Below are 23,700 nucleotides of genomic sequence, written 5' to 3'. Positions count from 1 at the left end.
ATCAGATTATGACGGGACACGAGGAATGTGTGCAAATGCTGCTGGAACAAGAAGTGTCGATTCTCTGTAAAGATTCCAGAGGGAGGACCCCCTTGCACTATGCGGCGGCTCGCGGCCACGCCACATGGCTGAGTGAGCTGCTCCAGATGGCACTTTCCGAGGAGGACTGTTCTTTCAAAGATAACCAAGGCTACACGCCGCTGCACTGGGCTTGTTACAATGGTGAGTTGATTGTCCTTTGACTGATTCCAGTAGACTTCCTCCCCCAGCACCACTGTGATCTCAGTGGAGGTGAGAACACAACATATGCTGTAAACTACGATTTCCAATCTTTCTGCATTTAAGAGACTTCTTTTTTTTTTTTTAATATTTTTCCCTTCATGGCTGCTGTGATGCCTTAATGGAGTAAAAATTCACTTTCCCCCTGTTTGTTAATCAGTAACACATAAGTCCTAATCAGAACTTCAAATGAGCTGAAATTACAAGTTTCAATCAGGGTTTCTGATCTACATGAGATCAGCAGAGATCCTACAAGGAATTAAAATAATACAGCTGCAAACAAAGAGAATATGATGTAATAACCTGTCACCACTGACTACGAGTAGATGCATGATTTGTCTTTTGGCATTTCTTTTTCATATCTCAAGTCTCCCACTTATTTTGTTGCACTTATTTGAGAGATTTAAAAATTTTTATTTCACTTAAGTGAAAAAGAAATGCATGCTAATCGTAACATTTCAAAAATACTGAAGTGTCTAAAGTTGTTTCCGTGTCCAAACTCACTTTCTGATGTAATTTGGTGTGTGTCTTTCATAATTTTTCCCTTGAGACTATAAGTAAATACAACTATATGTGCATCTATGTTTTTAAACTAGAATCATGTAACATAGTTCTCAAACTTTCTTTTATTATTATTGTTTGCTTAGCATTCTATTGCAGATACCTTATAAGTGAATATGTATCAATACAGATTGATCTTTTTCATAGTTGTATTATTTCATATCAGATAGATAGATGGATATAGACGTATAAATGTACCAGAATTTATTATTTATTCAACCAGATGCCTGTTGATGGACATTTAGGTCGTTTTAAGGGCTTTTTTCCTTTTACAAACAATGCTGCAGTGTATGTGTTCATATTATGGTAGCTTGAATTGAGTCAGATAAGTTTCCAGAAGTGAAATTATTGAAAAGAGGGCATGTATATTTTTAAATTTTCATAAATCATACCATATTACTTTGCAAAACAGAATATCATATTTTATGACTCTACCAAACATTTGTATAAAACTTACTATTTCCCCAAGCCTTTGCCCGCCCAGGATGATATCTATTTTTGTCAATTTGAAGGGCAAAAAAAGGGTATCTCATTATTTTAATTTGTATGTCCCTGTCTAATTGTGTATTTCTTTAGGTATTTGTGTTTCCTCTTCAGGAAATTACCTTTTCCATGTATTGCTCCTTTTTTTTCTATTGAGTTATCTTTTCTCATACTTTTGTTGGAGTACCTTGTCTTAGAGATATGAATCCTCTGTGTGTTTTGTGTGTTGCAAATGTTCTCTCTCAGTCTACTGTCTGTCTTTGTTCCTAATTTGTGATGTCTGAACTTTGGAACTTTTATGTAGCTGAATCTGTCAGATTTTTTTTTATGTATCTAGGTTTCCAGTCTTGTTTAAGAAGGTCTCCTACTCTTAACGTTATATGGATATTTTCCTGTATATTTCTTACTCTGCTTCTATATTTTTCCATTTTCAATTCTTCTATTAAGGTTTTCACTGAGAAACTATGATTGTTAGATCCAGAAAGATTGTCTTGGTGCTGTAGCGATAGTGATTTAAGACCTTTCGTTACGTTTTCGTTACAGTCCTCATTTTGTCATTGGTTCTGGCCTCAATAAGAACCGAATTTTCTGCTCGTTCAATTGGTTTCACTCTCTCCATGCCGCTGGCAGATTGTGATTATTTTACAAACGAATGGATGAGGGCTCCCTAACCCCCACCTGGATCAATCTGTGAGATCTCTCTGGCACTGGAAAACCTTCAGGAAGGGAAGACACACTAAGGGCGTTGATTATAATGGCAGGCGACAAACCTGCCACAGACCACCTCCTCTCACCCGGAGTTGGGTGGGGTGGGGATGCCGTCTCTCTGTTCTTAGGCCTCTCCAGGTACAAGCAGGGGAGGAGCAGTCCTCCCCTAAGCAATTTACTCTTCCAGTGCAGTCTTCTTCTAGGTTCGAGGTTCAAGCTCCCTTGTTCTCAGAATACCCTTCACTGAGCACTTTGAAATATTGAAAGTAGCTCAAGGATCCCCGGTCCCGCCTACACAGACCCTTAGACTGAGATTCATACAGTCTCCAAGAAATGGTATGTGCAGGTGCTGCCCTAAGCTAGGTCCTTTGCGGGATTCATACTAATAGAGGGGTCAGGTGTCTGAGACTTTTTGAGTGAGGGTTGGATATAGCTGGAAAGCTAACAGTATAACTTGCATTAAATTAGGGGATTTTTATATTAGTTACTTTATATGCTTCTTAATCCTCCTGAAGGCAGTTTCACCATTTCTCTTTTTGGGGCAATAAAGGTTTGATTGTATTTTAATACTTAACATTGTCCAATCTATGTCATTCTGAGGTAGATATTAAGGGAACTCTAACGAATTTAGCACTGAGTTTAGCCAAGAAGAGGTTCCAGGATAGCAATCTGTGTTCCAAAGCCAAGTGGCTTTGTCTTCTTGCCTTAACAGTTGTACCTCACTTCACAAACCACGTTTAGATCCTTTACCAAGCAAAGCTTCCGCCATCCTGTGTCATAGATAGGGCAGGTATTCCTAATCTGATTTTCTATATATGGGAAACTGAGGCTCACAGATCCCAAATGTGTTGTGTAAGATCACAAACAAGCAGACAGAGCTAGGGCCTTACTTAACTCAAATTCAGTTGATTTGGAAACTACTTGTCATTTTATTGAAAATAATTCCTAAGCTTCTTTCCTCTACTTATTAAAAAATTAATTATTGGACCCATACTATTTGCCACAAACTGTTCTTGGTGCCATTTTAAACACTTATATAGTGTTTTACAGTACATAACTTCACCTGCCTTATTTCAAATACTATTTTTTATTAAGGTTATGAAAGTTAACATCCTTGTGAAATTACAGTTGTACATCGTTATTAGTCATGTTGTAGGTACACCACTTCACCCCTAGTGCCCTCCCCCCACCCCCCTTTCCCCTGGCAACCACCGATCAGTTCTCTTTGTCCATATGTTAACTACCACCTATGAGTGGAGTCATACAGAGTTCGTCTTTCTCTGTCTGGGTTATTTCACTCAACATAATACCCTCAAGGTCTATCCATGTTGTTGTGAATGGGACGACTTTGTCTTTTTTTATGGCTAAGTAGTATTCCATTGTATATATATATACCACATCTTCTTTATCCAATCATCAGTTGCTGGGCACTTAGGTTGGTTCCATGACTTGGCTATTGTGAATAATGCTGCGATGAACATAGGGGTGCATGGGACTTTTGGAATTGCTGATTTCAGGTTCTTAGGATAGATACCCAGTAGTGGGATGGCTGGGTCATAAGGTATTTCTATTCTTAACTTTTTGAGGAATCTCCATACTGTTTTCCATAGTGGCTGCACCAGTTTGCATTCGCACCAACAGTGTATGAGGGTTCCCTTTTCTCCATAACCTCTCCAACATTTGTCACTCTTGGTTTTGGATATTTTTGCAGTTCTAACAGGTGTAAGGTGATATCTTAGTGTAGTTTTGATTTGCATTTCCCTGCTGATTAGTGATGATGAGCATCTTTTCATGTGTCTATTGGCCATCCGTATATCTTCTTTGGAGAAATGTCTGTTCATGTCCCTTGCCCATTTTGTAATTGGGTTATTTGATTTTTTATTGTTGAGTTGTATGAGTTCTTTGTATATCATGGAGATTAACCCTTTGTCGGATAAATAACTTGTGAATATTTTTTCCCAATTAGTGGGCTGTTTTTTTGTTTCAATCCTGTTTTCCCTTCCCTTGAAGAAGCTCTTTAGTCTGATGAAGTCCCATTTGTTTATTCTTTCTATTGTTTCCCTCATGTGAGGGGTTATGGTGTCCGAAAAGATTCTTTTGAAGCTGATGTCAAAGAGTGTACTGCCAATATTCTCTTCTAGAAGACTTATTGTTTCAGGCCTAATCTTTCAGTCTTTGATCCATTTTGAGTTTATTTTAGTAAACGGTGAAAAAGAATGGTTGATTTTCATTCTTTTACATGTGGCTGTCAAATACTACTTTATTTCCATCACATCTTCTCCCCTTCATGAGGATGCATAACTATAAGTGAACCTATTCACATGGATGAAAGAGAAATTGTAAATTGGACAAACTGGAATCAGTTAGCATCTATCTATCAAGAGCTGAGAGTATCAAAGAATCTATTCTGCTTGCAAATGAGGTCTCTTTTCTATCTCTTTCTTTCCATCAGACCATCTGGCCTTCACTGTTTTGTTTCTTCGTTATGTCTCAGAACACCTGTGAGCATAGTTAATAACATTTTGGCATTTTGTGAACTTTATTCCATGGAGAATGAACATTTAGCTAATTCAGGAAAAATCATAAGCCAGAATTTCTTCAACTTAATGAAAAAAATAGATTGTGTTGAACAAAATTTCTTTCTTGGAAACTCTCTAAATTCTTTTGATTCCTTGCAGGTAATGAAAACTGTATAGAGGTACTTTTGGAGCAAAAATGTTTTCGCGAATTTATCGGTAATCCCTTTACTCCGCTGCACTGTGCAATGTAAGTAGAAATTCTGGAAGTTAATGGGGTTGCCTTCATTCTTTTAACTACACATGGAGAAATTGCCTTTTAAGGAAGGAAAAGCTGTTAGATTAGAAATAAGACCAATGTATTCCATTTTGGTGCTAAAGGCCAATAGGTCTGATAGCAAAGTGTGGTCCCTAATGTTAATGACTTTCCAGAAGCTTTCTGTGAAATGCCATGGTTCCAAGGAGGCTCACGTACCACCTTAGGGCAACTACATGAAGGGGTGGACTGAGGGGCACATTACACACCATGTGAAAAGCTCTTCAGATGTACCTCACATTTGTCTGCCAAATTCTAAAAATAAGTTGGGGTTTACAACCATATGCTTATGGATGATTAGAAAGACATTTTATACCAGGAAGACTTTTCATATCTTATAATTCTCCAATCTTCATATCTTCTAATTCCAATCTTCTATGTTGTAAGTTGTTTTTTGGTAAATGTAATTTTGCTCCAGTCTCAGAATGTGAGCTGTTGTTCAGAGAGTACAGTGACTTTAAGGCAGACTTCCATGGTCAGCCTGGGGGCCCTCGTCTGAGTGCTTTGTCTTTGCATTGTCTTTGGGCTTCTCGAGAAGCTGGGTCATTTGACTACAAAGATATTGGAGGCATAAAGTGGATCAATAAAGAAGGGGTAGGAGATAAAGAGTAGGAGTGATTTTAAATCTGAAGGAACCATGTCTTTTTCACTTTGGTATTCCCAAAATACCTGGGATGATGCCTTGTGTAAGTGGATGCAGTAAATTCCTTTCTGGACATCGGGGTTCTGAAGAAATGCTGGAGGCTACAGAGTGTGTGCCATTAGACCTGTTAAAACGATTAAAGACAATTTAGGTGATATAAACAAACTTTATTTAACACTTAATGAAGCAAGTAGTCTTCACTCTCAAGAGTTCAGAGAACTGCAAAGTGTGGCAGAAGGCAGGAAGCTTTTCCAAGATAAAGAATGGGGAACAAGGAAGGGAAAGAATAAAAATATCTGATTGGCTGGGGTTACATATCTGGCGTTATTTGAGGTATCGTAGGAATGGGACGATCAGCCGTGTAACTTGGCAATCACAGCTTGATTACATAGATGGGCTGACTTCTGGACAGATGGAACATTTACAAAAACATGAAGGCTAAAAGTTAAGTTTCATTTTGCTGACGTGGTTTCCCAGGATCAGTGGTGCCCAGCTTACTGAGGAAAGGTTAATTTGAGATCAGTTTGACAGTTCCCACTTTTTGGTCAACCTCTGGTGAAGCAAGAGGTTTGAGCAAAGATGGTATTCCAAGTTACTCTCAGTGACCATTGCCTCTTCAGGTCCCGGAATATATTTCACAGGAGACGATATCAAGTTCGTTGTTCCATTTGGAAGGAGACCATTTGTTGGCTGGCTGCTGGCTGTGTACACACATTTAAAACTCTTGAGAGAATGCAACAGACCAGGGAGATTATTATTATTATTAATAGTAGAAGTATTCCTAAGGTTTGCAGGATGCTCCTGAGCCAAAGTTCTCATGAACCAAACCAGCTAGAATCAAATAAATCAAGAAATGACCCCAAAGAAGAGGATACTTCTTTAAGCCGTTGGCCTTTTGATATATTTCGTGTACCTGTGTCTCTACTTCCCCAGAAGTGTTTATCTAGTGAGCTTGTTTCAGAGAAGCTGAGACATTGGAAATCAGAGAGAAGTCTGTGATTGGCGGAACTACAGGATCACCAGCATTGTAGCAAGTCCAACAGTAGGTTAGAGGTTGGATTATCCTCCTTTGCAATGGCCTGAGATATATAAACAGGTCGGGGCAAGGCAAAAGGTAGACAAAAGAATCATAAAGACCTTCATGCTGTAAGAATTAGGAAAAGGATGGCCAGAGAGGGAAAGAGGAAAGTAAAGAAACATTCTCGATCTGACGTCTTGGGAGAAAGCAATCTACTTCCATGTCAGCTACTTCTTTTCCTAGGGCATTTGATTTTGAGGTCTCTGGCATTTACACAGGACTAGATGTTAGGTGGAGCCTTCTACAGTTGTGAAATAGGCACCCAAGGTTCAACACCTGTAATTTGGCAGCAGTATCAGTGATCAAGAGTACTTGGTAGGGTCCTTTCCATGAATCTCACTTTGCAAAAGCATCAGAGTAAAACAATAACTGTCTGCAAATAACGAAAGACTTAAAAATCCCTATAGTTAAAAATCTGATGAGAGTTCATTATAATTGAATTGACAAAGGACTTTGGTTATTTCTGAGACACACAAAATTTAAGATGATAACTATAATTATGACTGATAATATTATACCAGGATATATCAGTTTTTTAGGAATTTTATACAATTTCTGGAACATATTAATGACCCTACAAATATAACTTAAGAAAGTTAAACATCACTTTTTATTTGATGCTTCCTATGTAATTTAACATCAAATAAGCCTAATTAGCTTAACATTTCTTTTTATAAGGAAAAGAGAACAAATCTTTTGAGATGTTCCAGGAGCCCTCTGGAAAAATCCCGAAGTTAGTTCAAGGTCAAAAAGACTTCATTTTGAATTTAATTTTTGGGAAGTTTGTAAAAAAATATCAAAAGGTTTTAAAACACTTGATCAAGTAGGATCATAGGTCACTGTGAAACAATACTTAGTTATCCATTTAACTAAAGTGACAATTGAAGATTAAAGATTAAAGATTAAAAACAGCAACAGCAACAAAACCCCTTAGCTCTTTTAATGTTGAGAAGACTGGATTTTCTTAAGTAATGAAAGATCTGTTAAATACAGCATGAAGCACAGTAAATTATTTTGGTAAGACACTAAATCTTTGCTTTCCAGGCAGATTAGTTAAAAAGTAAAGAAAAACCTTTGTTTACAATTTCTTATTGAGCAGACCGATAATCTAAAAAAAAACCTTAGTCCTTTCAACAAAGAGAAAATCAAATTTTAATTTTGCACTAGTTTACTTTTCATATTAAAACTCATTTTTTAAAAACTTAAATAAATCCATTCCAATCTTGGCTACACATAAAATTCCTTTCCCAAGATTCCTTTTCCACAAACCTACTACAACTTTTTTATATCCATTCAGATTTTGTCCTATTTTTTTCCCTCTCTTTCTCATTCTGGAATAACCAGTAATTTTATTTTAGGAAAAAATTACTTTCTGTTCTCCCTTAACATCAACAACAAAATAACATTAAACAAAAAATGTGTCCTTCTTACCTTTTCTTGTCCAAAAATTGCAGTCTACTTTCCTTACCTATTTTTCATATACAGTTGCTTTCTTTCACCCTTATTATTTCTAAATAGTTTCAATTGATTAGAATTCTTAACCCTTAGACTCCTTAATTCCTAGTGAAAACTAAGAATTAAGCAATTGTGTACTGTCTGTAACACTAGCATTCTATGGATTGGCAAATTTATAAATACATATCATAATTTCTAGAAGTATATTCTTCCTCATAGTAAATTTTTCAGTGTGGCACAAAACATGTTCACTAACAGACCCAAATATCTTTAGTTCCTCTGTAAAAGGAAGTCAAAAGTAGATAAACCTATGTTCAGTAATTCATGTTTCAGTATTTTATCATATTTGCAAATGATCTAGATATCCAATGAATATTCATCATTTAACTTATCTCAGTATAATTTTAAGGTTTCAAGTTACCAAAAACATATTGGAGGGGCTGGCCCGGAGGCACAGTGGTTAAGTTCACACGCTCCACTTCAGCGGCCCAGAGTTTGCAGGTTTGGATTCCAGGCACAGACCTAGCACCACTTGTTAAGCCATGCTGTGGCGGCATCCTACATAAAAATAGAGGAAGATTGGCACAGATGTTAGCTCAACGACAATCTTCCTCAAGCAAAAAGAGGAAAAATTGGCAACAGAGCTAATGCTCAGGGCCAATATTCCTCAAAAAAAAAGAGAAAAATTTGAAAACTATTTTTAAGTAGACATACCATAAAGCATAATTATTGTTGGAAAGTTTATACTTTTATCTTCCTTACATCTATTTAATTCACTTGTTCTTAACGATTATGTTTAGATTACACATGAAAATTTCATGAGATATTAAACAGCTAACCATTGTCTTATCTTTCTTGCTGACAAATTGTGTAACAGAGATAAATGAGCTTATTTGACTTTTAGTAAACCTAGGTAGAATAAGAGTTGTATGTTCACGTTATATTTAATGCTAATAACTTTGAAGACATACCTGTTTTAATGAAACCAACAAACTTAAATTAGTTTTTACTTACCGAAGATTAACCTGGATCATGTGAACTTGTAAAATATTTGCGTTAGTTTCTATATTTCTGAGAGTATACTTGATTTATATAAGTGCATAATTTTCTTTAAGCCAATTAAATAGAGCTCTTTACAAATTAATTTTAGCAGTACCATCCAGAGGTAGAAAAAAACACTTATCTATAACATACATACATAGACATATGTAAACATACAGACAGACATAGAAAGAGATCTTATAGCTTTTAAAATTTTAGCCATGAGACAGGTATGATAATGCAAAACTCGCTAGTTTTAAAAGAACAGTTGGATCCAAATTATGTTTCTGGTAAGAGAAATAAATTAAAGTTAGCAGCTCAGATAGCTTAAACTTTTTACTAATATTTGGGGAGAAGACTTTTAAGATTTTTCATCCCTCTAGATTTTAAAAAGCCTTTTCTTTTTTCTTTCTTCCTTGTGATAAGAATTATCTCCCTGAAGTTTGCATTTCAAAGAGATGGTTCTCAGTTCCTAGAGAGGATGAATAGAATATTTACACCTCAAAGGCACAGGGAAAGAATCCACGTTTCTCCAAGAAGAACTTTTTTTTTCCTAAGTCCAGAATTTTTACAATACCTCTAAGCCTTTTGAGATGAATCAGGGAGGTTTGGGGGTTTGTAAAAAGGTTAGGTGGGCTTTTTCTGTTCTTGAAAGACTCAATTTTTAAGACAAGAACAGTTGATTCTAATTCCTCAAAGAAAGGAGTTGACTCGCCCATCCAACTACATTATCTTCAGTTTGCCTCCTTATGTAAAGGAGAGGATTAGTCCTTCAATTAAGATAGAAATCAAAAGATTCCTATGTTCTAGATTTAGAGCTGTTTGTCTTTGGAATGTCCCCTCCAGGTACATAATTTCATTTTCAATTAGGGGAAAAGGCCTGAAAAGAAGTTCCTATCAGGCTCTGAATATCAACTTCCAATTTGGCCAACTTCTGACCATAGAGCTTCTTTAAAAAAAAGAATAAAAAGTCTTTCAAATATCTTGTCAAGTTTCAGCTGGGACAAACAATAAATATTCCTGGCAATATTGAACAATCCCATGGATGCAAGAGGCATCCACAAAGATGGTACAAAAGATACTACCCTCCCAAGATCCAGAGTCACTCCCAAAAATAGCCAAAAGAAAGGACTTAGGACAAACAAGAAGACAATAGCTGTACGTGGAAGAGAAAAGGATCACTAACCAATGGGTATCTCAAAACCAAATTCACAATAGTCTGATTTTGGAAAGGAAGGGACAACATGAAATTTACCTTTCTCTCTCAACTGGGCACTACAGAGATCTGGGAGAGCCGACTCTGGTAGGAATTCTCACCCTTTGCCAGCTTCTGCTGGTTTTCCCAGGATCTCATCTACAGGCTCCAGAATGAGTGGGGCTTAAAGTAAAGTGTAGCCCTGGTATCTATCAGAATTTGGCATGGTTTTTCCATTAATTTTAATTTTAGTTTCCCCTGGACTGTTTAAAGGAATAACTGGTATCAGTTTACTGGAGAACACTGTGGAGTCCTTTCAACCCTGGGAGGGGCCATTATGGAGGCTCTCCTTTGAGGGTATTTATGGGGCATTTGAGTTGGTGCCAAAGGATTTGCACAAAAGCTTCCGGGACAATCTTTTTTCCAGTATCCCAGCTGATTTCAAATGACCAACTTATCCTAGCACAAGAGTCTTGAATTTAGGTGGCAAGAACTCTAAGAGCTTTTAAGTGCTCGACCTGTGCGCATCAATTTTGCAGATTTGGCTCCCAGGATTCATATTAACAATAGATCTATTACTCCTTTCATGAGAAGATTTCTCTATAGTGGAGGACGCCCTAATGGCTTTTAATGGTCCACCTTGTGCCTATTTAGATTTTGAGGTGCCATTGGTCAAAACAGTTTGAATTTCTTGTCTTGATTTATTTCCCCAAGTCCCATAGTGGTTTATGTTCTGGACCTACCTTGAGGTCCCTGTTAGTCCTTTAGCTGCTGCCACCTGCTGTGGAACTGTCCTGGAACATTTCCAGGATCCCAGAACCTTTCTGGGAACTTTAATAAACCTCTTTCCTTTAAAAAATTTTGGATCAAGTTTGTTTGGATTAGAGAGCTCCACGCAAGGAAGCAGAGTTCAAATCTGAGCGTGACTTCCCACGGCGCATGGTAACGATGAGAGGCATGGTGAACTCAAAGACTTCACTGGGCACATTGCCCATGTGTCTCGTCCCACAGGCCATTAGTAGTCAGTTTCAGATCCCATCCTTGTCACCAAAACTCTTAAAATGATTAAAGAAGACTATTTAAGTGACACAAACTTTATTTAACGCTTCATGAAGCAAGCAGTTCTCCGAACTCTTGAGAGTGGAGACTACCCACTTCATGATATATTAAATTAAGTTTATTTGTATGACCTAAATTGTCTTCCATAATCATTTTACCAGAATATAGACCACAGATATTTGCATCAGGTTTTTTTAATGCGTTGGATTGTTAAATATATAGTGCATAGGAAGATGGAGTAGGAGGGAATATAATTTTTTAAAGAGAGAGATTTTAAAATTTAAATTCAATTTTCATTTTAGAATAAATGACCATGAGAATTGTGCATCATTGCTACTTGGGGCCATAGATTCCAGTATTGTCAATTGTAGAGATGACAAAGGGAGGTAAGTGATCCTAAGATGGCATGCTTCTTGTCTTGATGAATCTTCTTGTCTTGATGAACCACTCAGCTTTGCTTTGTGGTTGCAGAGTAGCCATACATCTATTTTTTTTCAATTGAAAAAGTAGTATATAAGCATGGTTTTTAAAAATTAAATACAATAAAGGGTATATAATTAAATTACCCTCTTAACCCAGAAGCCCCAGCCTCTTCCACCGTGAAAGCCACTTTAAACTGTTCTTTCCAAATTTTTATATTCTCCCAAATATTTTCTATTCATGGCTACAAACATATATAAAAATATGTATGCTTATATTCTTTTTATGCAAACAGGAACATTCTATAGCAAAGTTCTGCTTTTAGTGTATGTTGGAGTCTTTCCATGCAAGAACATAGAGATTCACCATATTCTTCTTAAAGCGCATATTATTGCATTGAATGCATATACTATGATTTAATGAGCCTGCCTTATACTGAAGAACATTTAGGTTGTTTCCAATGTTTTGCTACTTCAAAGACTGATGCGTGAACAATCTAGCACATGTGTCTGTTCACATGACCAAATGCATCTAGGAGATAAAGCTCTAGAAGTGGAATCACTTGGTTAAGAGATTGACAGTTTTTAATTTTGATAAATAATACCAAATTGTCCTCCCAAGGAAATCAACTATCCACATTAGATGATGTGGGCTTGTTTTTTTAAATTTAAATATCCAATTACCTACAAATTTAAGGTTTAATTTTTCAAAGTATCTTTATCAAAGATGAGAGAGAAGTCACTGGAACTCAAGATTAAAGGGTCAGTAAAGATGCTAATTTCATTATCAGGGCCACCACTTACACCTCCCAAATCTAGGGGGTGCCATTCACATAGCTGACACTTCAGTGTCCACCCTGAGTGGACTTAAGAGTGGGTCTGATCATTATCTCTGTAAACTGGTAAGTTTTAAATCCCTAGGATGACACTATGAACATGTTTCTCGGGCATGTACAGAAAGAGAGCGTGTTACCTTTAAAGGAAAATAAAATCCTATTTGTTTTAAATTGTTAGGACACCGCTTCATGCTGCAGCTTTTGCTGATCACGTGGAGTGCTTGCAGCTTCTTCTGAGACACAACGCTCAAGTGAACGCAGCAGACAATTCAGGGAAAACAGCGCTGATGATGGCTGCTGAGAATGGGCAGGCAGGCGCTGTGGGTATGTGCTCGACTTGTGGCCTTCACATGTGTGCCTATCCAAAACTAAAGTTGTGTAAAGTTGAGATATCAGTTATTATCTTGGTATATACATGTAAAAAAGACCAACATTGTCTTTAAGCCACCTGATTCTACTTGCTAATTGACCTCAGTCCCCTGTTAACTTGATTAGTGGAGGACCTTGTCAAAGTGAGCCAAACTTTCTGCAGTGAAATCTTTCAACATTTAGAAACCAAATATAACAACAGAATCATTTACCTGAAAATAGCAAAACTGTAAAGACAATTCAAATTAATGCCTATAGCCTTTGCATTTGGATAGAATAAATAGGACAATAGATTGCTCCTTTTTCTTTAAAAACATTAAACATGATTATGTGAGCTGTACTAATTTAAATATGTTATTGTTTCTCTAGTGTCTTCCTCCTCAGCCTGCGTGTAATTAGCGTCTAGTCTAAGTAACTCTCTTTTGGCTTTTCCTGTAGATATTTTGGTGAACAGTGCCCAGGCTGATCTGACTGTGAAGGATAAGGACTTGAACACACCCTTACATTTGGCTAGTAGTAAAGTATGTAAATGAATTTGAAACAGTGTTACTTAGTGTTGTACTAATAATAATACCACTTAAATTCTGTCTGTCTGTCTCAGTTGTGTGTATCATGGCTCTTAATTAAGATATGCATTTTCCCAGGATGTTGTCAACTGAGTGGAATGGAAGGGGGAGAAGCGAAGGGCAGACCCACACGGGGCAATGAGGGTGTGCCTGTCATGGCATTGGCCACTTGCGTTCTTGCTCCAATCTGTCTTGGTGCTGCCACTGTATCTGTCTCCATGGTTGTAGTACCACATTTTGGTTTTAAACACAGGTTAGGACTTTAGTTATATGGCTTCGAAAATATATGCAGTTCCACTTGTTTTCATTTTGTTCCATTTGAAGACATTGTAATAACACAGTCAAAAAATACTCTTCTATGAGGCAAATGTGTTCATGTGCACTTCCACCCTCTCCCTTTTTTTCCTGGTGCATGGTTCAATGCAAAGAATGTGTGGGGTTTTTTAATAGCATTGTGTTCACATGTAGCTCAGTGTTCCTGCTTCCATAAAGGATAAATGATATGTGTAAAAATATATGATTTTACAAAAGTGGGATCACACTATTTTATAACCTGCTTTTGTTACCGAATCATATACTATGAATATCTTTCTTGTAGACATCCTATTTTATAGTGTTTTAGAAGATGTGCACCATTCCACCTTAGGAATGTGCCATCCTTTATTCAACCTATCCCCTGTTTTTAGACATTTGCTTGTTTTCACATATATGCTACTATAAATAATGCTAATTGTAGAGAAATCTCTATTTTAAGAATCTTTACTCATTCCTTTAAAATAAATTCCTAAATGTGAAATTATTGAGTCTAAGGCAATGATCATTTTTAAGACCACATCTCCCCCTAATAAGGTCACAGCTGGTTACACTCTACCAGCAGTGTATCAGAATCAAAACTCCATGGACACTTCTAAAATCGTATTTAAGGGTCTTCCTTATAAAGCGTTAAGTATGATGCCACTTGATACCGGTGATGGTGGGTGGTTTATCTCAACATAGTTATAGTATTAAAGGTGTTATGAATACCCAGTGGTACCGGACGTCTCAGCTGTTCCTTTCTTTGGTTGCCTTTTCTCACTTCATGCTCTGGGAAGCCCATGGAAACCACAAAAAGTGCTCAGTTTCATGAAGTTCATTTCAAGGTGTAGTGTTTTTGTGAGTATATGTGCAGTGCTTTTCAAACTTTATTGTGCAAATAAATCACTTGAGGCTCTTGTTAAAATGCAGATTCTAATTTAGTAGGTCTGTGGTGGGGCTCAGATTCAACATTTCTAACTCCCAGGTGATGCTGCTCTTCTGCGGGCTATACTTTGAGTAGCAAGGATTTAGGAAGCCATGACTCCTTAATAGGGCCTAGGCCTGAAATCTTGAAAGGGTCTCTGATTGATCAATTGATTTTTTTTTTAAAGATCGGCACCTGAGCTAACATCTGTTGCCAATCTTCTTTTTTTTCCTTCCTCTTCTTGCCAAAGCCCCCCAGTACATAGTTGTATATTTTAGTTGTGTGTCCTTCTAGTTGTGGCATGTGGGATGCCGCCTCAGTGTGGCCTGATGAGCGGTGCAGTGTCCACACCCAGGATCCAAACCAGTAAAACCCTGGGCCGCCAAAGGGGAGCGTGTGAACTTAACCACTCAGCCACGGGGCCAGCCCCTCAATTGATTTTTGAAAAGTTATCAATCATCTGTTGTCATAAGATATAGAGAGATTTCCCCCCAGAAGGGGGAGGAAGAAATGAATGAGCTTTCATGAAAAAGAGTCTCTGCATAGTGTAAGGCGGTAAACAACTGTGAGTGATACAGGTACGAGGTGTGATGGGAATCCCAAGGAGAGATGGATCACCGAAGTGCTGTTTGAAGGTTTGAGGAAGGACATGGGACTTGACTTATGTTTAGAAAGTAATGTTGAAGGATTTAAGGGTTTAAGAATCTTTGAGAATCTGGGGCCCTTTAACTATTTGCTTTTTGCAAGAAAAAAGAATTACTCAGAAAATAACCTTATAAAATGTTTTTAGGCAGAGGATATTCATTTTAAATTTAAAGCATAATGAAGTGACTTTTCTGAAACTGTTGTGTCTCTGTCCTATGTTTCTTATCATTATTTTTCTTTATTAGGGTCATGAAAAATGTGCCTTGTTAATACTTGACAAGATACAAGATGAGAGCCTTATTAATGCAAAAAATAATGCACTGCAGACGTAAGTGTGGCTCCTGAAGTTTGACTCAGACCCAGATTCATAGTCATTTATTCAAAAAACATTCAGAGCTTGCTGTGTGCCAGGCTAGAGCTGGGGAATGTAGTGGTGAAAGGCACAACCTGGCTTCTCCTTCATGAAGCTGACAGTCACACAAATGCTGACCATGCTAGGCATTTCTAGTTAGAATGTTTATTTTGATATGCCTTCATAGAAATTTGTGAAGCCTGTGTTTTTCTTTGCTGGTATTCCTATGGTAATATTAAAAATTTAGTGGGCTGTTAGAAAATCTTACGAGATGACATATTTGGGGAAACTATTTGTATGAATGTATTAGCATTATGTATTCTTACTGGAAAATGACAGTTTTATAAATCAGGTTCCCAGAATATATTTGAAGAGTTTCTATGCTATTTGTCTTAATTATATTTTAATATAATTCAGTGTAATCCTCAGCGTGAAAGACCTAAAAGCTACTTCATTTTCCATTTTAGGAAATTACTTACACATTTGTTTTAAGGGCAAAAGAATATTAAGATTTCTTTTTCATTAAGATTCTGAAGTAATGTATAAGCAGAAGAGACTGGGTTTGACATTCTTCTTTAACGAATTCTAAATTCAATAGAATATTATTCAGTGCATTTAGTAATAATAAAGGTTTGAGATTACATATATCAGTATTATTAATACCACTTCTATTGATGAACTGTGTGAAACAGTGATTCAAATGCTGGAGTATTTGAAAGCAAGGGGTAAAGAACCTTCTAGAAAACACACCAGAGCTTGAGTTCTTCCTCCGGCTTCCTATTTACTGTCAGTGAGGTTTTTGAGATGCAGACTATTTGTAATATCTGCAGAGAAATCTGGGCCAACACAGGAGAACAGTTGCATCATTGGCATCTGGAAAAGATCTGGTCAACAAATATCTTTTTTTAAAGTAAAAAGATTCATGTACCATTTATAGGTTCTTAAGTACTTTCTTCCTTTTAGCAACGCAAAATGACACACTCTCACACAAATAGGAATCACAAGTGACGCTTGCTGTTGTCCTTTCTCAGCCCCCTGCACGTTGCTGCCCGCAACGGCTTGAAGGTGGTGGTTGAAGAATTGCTGGCAAAAGGGGCCTGTGTCCTCGCCGTGGATGAAAATGGTAAGTGGAAAAATTGAACAGTCCCAGCAGGTGCCTTCCACATGCTGTGAAGCCAGAGGAAAATGAGAAAGATAGGCGCTAGTTAAAAAGGTAGTAAGGATTCTCTCCCCTATGGAAGTTCCCCGTGTGTGAGAAATCAAACAAGATGCTTTGTTCTGTCTGTCTTCACAAAACACACAGTCCACCTGTAGCCCACCGGTGCCTTCCATTTTGCATGTAATGTCAGCAGCTGGTCTCTAACTCCTCAGCTTGGTGGTTAAAATATTTTAAACACACTAAAAAGCTTTCAACTTGGCATTCGCAATTCTAACTGCATACGCTGAAGAGTTAGGGATCACACATCATTAGTGCATGCTCCAGGGCTCAAAGAAAAGCCTAGGTCTACGTATTTCAGTTCATTCTGAGATCAAACCTTTTTTTTTTTTAAGAACAGATCAGAACTCATATTCCTAGTATGGATATTTAGGGAACATGAGTAAACATTTTTAATTAACATCTAGGCTTGAAAGCTTCTCTTGATCTATATAATGTGCCTTTTCTAAGTGAACTAACTCTTAACAGAAGCTTTCTACTCTGCTTCCTAAGAAATTTTGATAGTTAATGAACACTAGAATTGTATGAAACTACCATTTTAAGCACAATGCCTATTAACCTTGGGGAGCAAAAGAGGAACTTCTGGATATTTATGAGTTAAGTAATTTTTTAAAACGTGGCATTAATTTTGGCATTTAATTAAAGTATTATAATAAAATGTATTAACATAACTCAATTAACTGCTTATTACAGGTATTGGAATTAGCAGCTCATGCCTATTTCTCGGAAGTAAGCAGCCACATGACATCAGTAGCTAACTCCTATTAGTTTTGGTTTTGCAGCCCCATTTATCCTGGCATGTACCCTGCTCTGTCCCCGACCTGACTCATCTAGGAGGCACAGAAAGTTCTTTCTCCGTCTTCTTTCTTCCTGCCTTACCTTCCCATGCCCTCTGATCACCACTATGTAGGTCTTAGGCATACAGAGGCCCACAATTTTTCTCCAAAATGATCAAAGAGACCAGAATAAATTAGTTTTGCCTCTCTCCTGTATAAGTCTGCTGCATCTGAGGCTTGTCCAGCCCATGGTGACCTTAGGAACAAGAGCCCTGGGCCATGGAACTGTGGCCTGTCTCAGAGCTTAGCTGCACCCCAAGGCCTGCAAATATTTGGGGCCATTTTGTACAGCATACAATCCCAATGCCTTTACTCATCACCGACCTCTGTGGAATGGAGTGTTAAGCTCTCTGTCCATTCTTGTTGGTTTTCAAACCAGAGAGAGGAATAATCTGTTAAGGGGGGCAGGACGAGGGTCAGGTGCTAATAAACAAAACAACAAAAAGTAAAGGTTTTTTGAGCCAGTTCCTCTGAATAAATGAGTGAGTGGGAGTAGGAACTGTGGTCAGCAGAGAGGACAGCTAACCCTTTCAGGCCAGTAGAACAAAAGGTGGATACGGATAACAATTAAATGAAAGAATGTACCTACCTCCCATGGCAGGTACTCTATGCGTTGAGATAGCATTCTTTTCTGGACTGGACCCATCAAGTCTAAATGAGAGAGAATGACACAGCTCTACGGCAAACATAGCAATTTTCTCACATCTGTTCCATTGAGGACTGGGGACTTTGGTTGGTGGTGTTGCTATTTTTTTTTAAATTCTGTTTCCTTTAAATGGGAGTACATTTTTAATTACAAACAGCCAGTGCCTTCCTGTGTCTGATCTGCTCACATGATTCCATTTTTCTAGAGCAAGTTAATTGGTGTATACTTTCTATAAAGTACATATAAAGTGACAAAACTGCCTGACTCACTTTTACAGACATCTGGTTTTCTGTGTCTTTTCTAATCGGACACACGATTACCTGCAATGGAAAGTCCTTGTTCTCAGAATGAGAGTGCCCTGGCCCCAGCCCCAAGTGCACCACGTGCCTGTGCTCTCAACTGGAAACACCTTCCTGGTTGTCCTGTTGCTGTTTGTTGTGGAATTGTGTCCCACCCCCAGCCCCTCGTGTCTCTGTTCACTAGATGAAGACTGGAATCCTGCCTAACTTCGGACAATATAGTGCTTGTTGTTGTCATGTAAGCTGAACAAAACCCAAAACCCCTCCATAAAATGTCTCCCCCCCCAACCCCTCCAGCGTCACCCCCAGCATGACTTGTGGAAGTAACTCTTCCTTTTGCCTGGCATGATTTCTAACTCGACATACATCTCCGCGTGTGAGGTCGTAGGAGATGTACTGTGGAATGCTCACCCGCCTCTGGATTTCCTGGACTAACCACTGCCTTGTCTGCATTTACGCCCAGGTCATACCCCGGCCCTGGCTTGCGCTCCTAACAAAGACGTGGCTGACTGCCTGGCCCTCATTTTGGCTACCATGACTTTATCTCCTTCCAGTGCAATGACGGCTGTCAACTTCGTTTGTTTTAAAAAAGACAATTTGAGCAGGACGACCCTCTCCAATCTGGGTAGCATGGTTAGCCTCTGCAGTAACAACGTAGGCTCGGAGGATGGGTACAATGAAAATGATTCTGATTCCGAAACGTTTTGACTTTGGACTGTAGAAGCTTTTCCTTGTTCAACCATGTTGGAGGAAGGGAAAGAAACTTGAATTCCAGGTTGATGTTGTATTCAAGTATTATTATGGGCCCAGGCTTCCTCTAGAAGCCAGTAGAGAAGGAATTAATCAAACTGAAGGAGGGCAGCTAGGCTGGAGGGCAGAGCACTCACACAGACGGGCCCCGATTTTGATTTGTTTCATGTTTTCCTTAGATCTAAGATGCTCCTGTGAAAGTCTACCTCTCACTTTAAGTAAAGAATAAAAAATGCATTTAACTCTTTCTCTTTGGGGATAATGCACCGAGAGGGAGCTATTCTCTATAGATATTTTTTTCATGTACTCACTTGGCAGTGAGTTCTCAGAAGTATATCAGTGTGACATTCCTGTCCCCCCAGCGGGGGACGGGTGGATAGGGAATGCCGCAAAGCTCTTCTCACTTTGATGTTTACCTCCTCACTAGAAGCCAAAGGTAAAGAGGTGTTCATCTTGAGAAATAATGCCTGTAATAATCTTTTTAAGGGAGTCCAATTATTCATATCCTCTCTATAGTAAGCACTTAAATATCCAGAACTTCTTTCTGAGGATTTTTGTTAAAGGTGCCAGATGAAGAGAAAAATTCATTGAAAATGGAACTTGTTTTTTTCATTTAACACACATATGGCACCCAGTGCTCCCCATAACAAACCTGTGACTAATTTTCACCCGAGTGATTGAGTCCAAATCTAATAACATTTCAGATGAAAATTATATTGCACCAAGAGTTTGAGACATGTGCAAATTTACTATGAAACTACCCTTTATTAATTCGTTCTTAAATCAAAGTACTAACGTTTAACAACATCAGAACCATCAGCATTGTTTATCAATAGTAAAATGTTAAATGAGCTTCTCAGTCAAGGTCATGCCAAGTGAGTCAAAGTGTGACTGCCAAAGGGAAGAAGGAAAGTGAAAGCAGGAGGTAGAAATGGGTGACATGGAAATTAAAGCCAATTGACGGTTGCTTGATGATGAAATCAACATGGTGAATACTGTGTCTGCTCCCTCTGCCAAAGCTTCTAGGTCAAATGGACCCCGTTCTGCACCTGGAATAGCTGTGCAAAAAGAAGAATGAGACTCTCTAAAAATTATGCACATATACACGCACACATATATGTATATATATGTCTGTCGTTCATCAACCAGCTATACATGAGGACCAAAATGCTTCAGTCTAAAATGGAAGATTCAAATGGTTTTCCTTCAAAATGGAAGTGAAAACTGAAGTAGCTTTTCTATGGAGTTAAAATGTAATCTTTTGCGTAACAGTCTTTGTTGTATTTTATATTTCTGATGACACAGATTTCTAGTTGATGGCTTAACATTTGTAACTGATGATGTGTTGACCACGGCTTATTTTTTTGCCAAACTAGAGAAAATGTTCATATACTTTTGATGTAAATGTGTTTCTATTTATTTGAAATGAAACAAATGCTGAGGAAACATCCATTGTTTGTTCTCTATTTTAATTGCTATGTGTCTTACTTGGAATAACAAAAAAGCAGAAAAATACACAGGACCCTGCCTGGGCTGGCCAGCAGTCCTGGGGCCAAGCCCAGCGTATCCACTGCTAAGGTTCCAGCCAACCCTCAAGCTCTTCAGATACGTTGGAGTGAGGTACAACACCCATCCATCGGTGAGCCCCAGGCTGTAGCCACCTTAGAGCTTCGAGGACACTGCAGTACTTACGCTCTTGTGCAAGATGAAAACTGAAGTGGATCATGTGCACAAAGGTGGCCCAAAGAAAGATACAGAAATTATTCTAAATCCACTGAAAGTCTCACATGGTCTCGGTAACCCAATGGGAAACTATGCCTGTGTGTGGGCACCTATACCAAGAGGAGAAATAAAAATCACCAGCTCAAGTGCTATTTTCCACTTTAGGGAGAGACAAGAAAGAAACAGGTTGCTTTAGGGCAGTTTTCTCTGACGTTTTATAAGCAGTTCTGTTTTCCTCCTGGAAATTGCTATTTTATAGTGTGAGATTTTTAAAACAGTGTTCTATCATATCTGGATCAAATGCAGATACAGTATTAGATTTTTCATTTAACTGTAAAAGACTTTAATCTTACTCTTTTAATATCCTGGATGTAACTAAAAACTCATGTTGGGTTCTTCACAAATGAGAACTTGTTCAAAGGACTTATAGAATCGGTATTAATTTCACTGAAAATTTTTGACACTGCTACCGTTGTTTTTTTAATTCTTGGCATTGTGTTCCTCTCCTTCCTCTGTCCTTTTTGTTTAGAGACAGTGAATTTTTTAAAAGTAGATAAATTGCTGATGAGCAATAATGACCTTATCTTTACCAAAACACTGAAAATTAGGGAGATCCAGTGCTGAAGAAGCATGGGATACTGCGTGTCTTTTTCTAGAAGTGAATGGAAATCTTGCTCAGTTGGCGTTTAAAGCAGCAAATGAAATGCCTGCTTTAATGGTAAAGCAGTGCTAACATTTCTCCTGTAGAGTAGCACAGAGAATAAGGAATGTGGCAGCAAAGCAGTGACGCCGGGTGACATTGTCTCCATGGAGCTGCGATTTGATTCCCCCCGCCCCACCCCACTGTCTTACTGATAGAAAGGAGGAGGACAAAGGAACAAAATGAAACCATGCCCACTAGAGAACCGTTCATTGAATCCAACTCTCTCGCTCTCTCGCTCTCCTGCTCTCCTTCTATTTCTCCCTACCCCCAAGACCAAATTTTTTCCTTTAAGAAATGACTTTAAAAACTATGAGTTCTGTGTTTTTCAAGTACATCTCTTAGAAGTAAAACTAGATTGGCAACTTGGCTTTCTAAGAAAGAAAACAGAAAAAATTGTGCTTTTCATTGAGTCTTGTTGTTTAGTGCTTTTACCAAAATGTGTTATTTTTAGATTGTCTTTTAATCACAGCCACAGGGATCATGTTTCATCCACTTACCTGTGCTCTGTGTCTGCCGATCCTCGGTAAATACATCACTATCTCCAAATTGCCTAAAATCTGCTATGATTCTACAGTAAATAGCTCAGGGGACTTCTATTTATCACTACTAAAAGGGCACCATAGTATGTTTTGGTACTTTAGGCAGCAAACAGCTGCTTGATTTCTTCTCTTGTTATGAAGCTAGAACAAGAACATCGAGCGGATTTGCTGCACTAGTCATTCTCTGTACTGTTGAGCAACTTGGTTTGCTGATCTGTTGCGTTGGTTGAAGAACTCATCCCTTTTTTGTCTTGTGATATGAAGTTAGAGTGCCTTTTTATATTTGTATATTCTGAAGACGTTCTGTGAAATGTTTTGTATTTTTTTCATTTGAGTGTTATCAGAGCAATATAATACCAGTGACTTTTCATTTCGGCCTTTCTTTGAATGTATAAAGTGTCTTTTTTCCTATTTCCCCTCTTACCTGCTTTGAAATGAAAATGAAAATGCTGAAGTTTTTTATAGGAATTATGTTTGATATTGCAGTGCTAAAATGCTTTCTTCTTACCAAACTGTAAACCATAGGTCAGTGTTATAGGGGAAAAGCGTTTTAAGATAGTGACAATCTGAGTGTGTGTATAAAATGTAATTCTGTGCGTTTCTTATGCAGTGATCTAAAAATTCAATGCAAATATCATTTCTTTGGTAGTTTTGTCTGCGTATTTTATGCTTTAGCATGTGCAATATATCTTTGCGAAGCACGATGATACAAATCCGGTGCCAGTGTTATATTTTGCATAACATATTTGTAACAGCATAAAGTATTGTTTGATGATTTCAGTGGGATTTTGTCTGTAATGTTTTCTTATGTAAATTGGAGTTGAATGACTCTGGTAAATGTCCTGACTGTAAAAATGAGGAAAATGATTTTTAGTTCAGTGAGTGACTTTGAACCAATCTGAATCTTCTCAAGCACAGTTTAATACTTTTTCAACTACTGAATGCTAATAACGTAATGAAGTGCATAACTGTAATATACTACGGAAGTGCATTCAGATGGTTATTTTTACAAATAAAAACGGTACAAATATTGTTGCAATTTGTGTTGCCTTTAATTTTTCCAATTTATGCTAATTTTACCAATTATTCTGCTAATTTAAATCTTCATCTCCCGCCAAACCCAAATTAACCTTAAATTTTGAAAATATATAATCAAGATAGAAACGTATCTCCAGATTTGCTGTTTCTGTTTGTATCATCGCAATTAGAGAAAAAATTTCAAACTTGTATGTTTGTGTTTATTATAGTT

The 23,700-nt window shown here is 37.8% G+C and overlaps 1 protein-coding gene across 8 annotated transcripts in view; it reads left to right on the top strand.

The window, feature by feature from the left end:
* Window positions 1-23,478, top strand: part of LOC124238283 (serine/threonine-protein phosphatase 6 regulatory ankyrin repeat subunit B) — a 291,103-nt gene extending 267,625 nt beyond the window's left edge. For 3 of the 8 annotated variants that reach the window (XM_046659045.1, XM_046659044.1, XM_046659053.1), the window contains 8 exons: window positions 6-222; window positions 4,710-4,797; window positions 11,637-11,720; window positions 12,768-12,913; window positions 13,397-13,479; window positions 15,634-15,716; window positions 16,772-16,863; window positions 19,201-23,478. In XM_046659045.1, coding sequence (XP_046515001.1) covers window positions 6-222; window positions 4,710-4,797; window positions 11,637-11,720; window positions 12,768-12,913; window positions 13,397-13,479; window positions 15,634-15,716; window positions 16,772-16,863; window positions 19,201-19,445 — 1,038 coding nt within the window. In that variant the 3' untranslated portion in view covers window positions 19,446-23,478. Of the gene's footprint in view, window positions 1-5; window positions 223-4,709; window positions 4,798-11,636; window positions 11,721-12,767; window positions 12,914-13,396; window positions 13,480-15,633; window positions 15,717-16,771; window positions 16,864-17,649 lie in introns of all 8 variants that reach the window. The other 5 variants (XM_046659052.1, XM_046659051.1, XM_046659048.1 and 2 more) reach the window with 3 other exon arrangements.
* The last annotated feature ends 222 nt before the right edge of the window (window positions 23,479-23,700 follow it).

The sequence above is a fragment of the Equus quagga genome, chromosome 4 (genome assembly GCF_021613505.1).
Source record: "Equus quagga isolate Etosha38 chromosome 4, UCLA_HA_Equagga_1.0, whole genome shotgun sequence".
In the NCBI taxonomy this organism is placed as follows: Eukaryota; Metazoa; Chordata; class Mammalia; order Perissodactyla; family Equidae; genus Equus; species Equus quagga.
The sequence above is the reverse complement of the archived record's forward strand: the minus strand, read 5'-3'. Positions and strand labels throughout refer to the sequence as shown.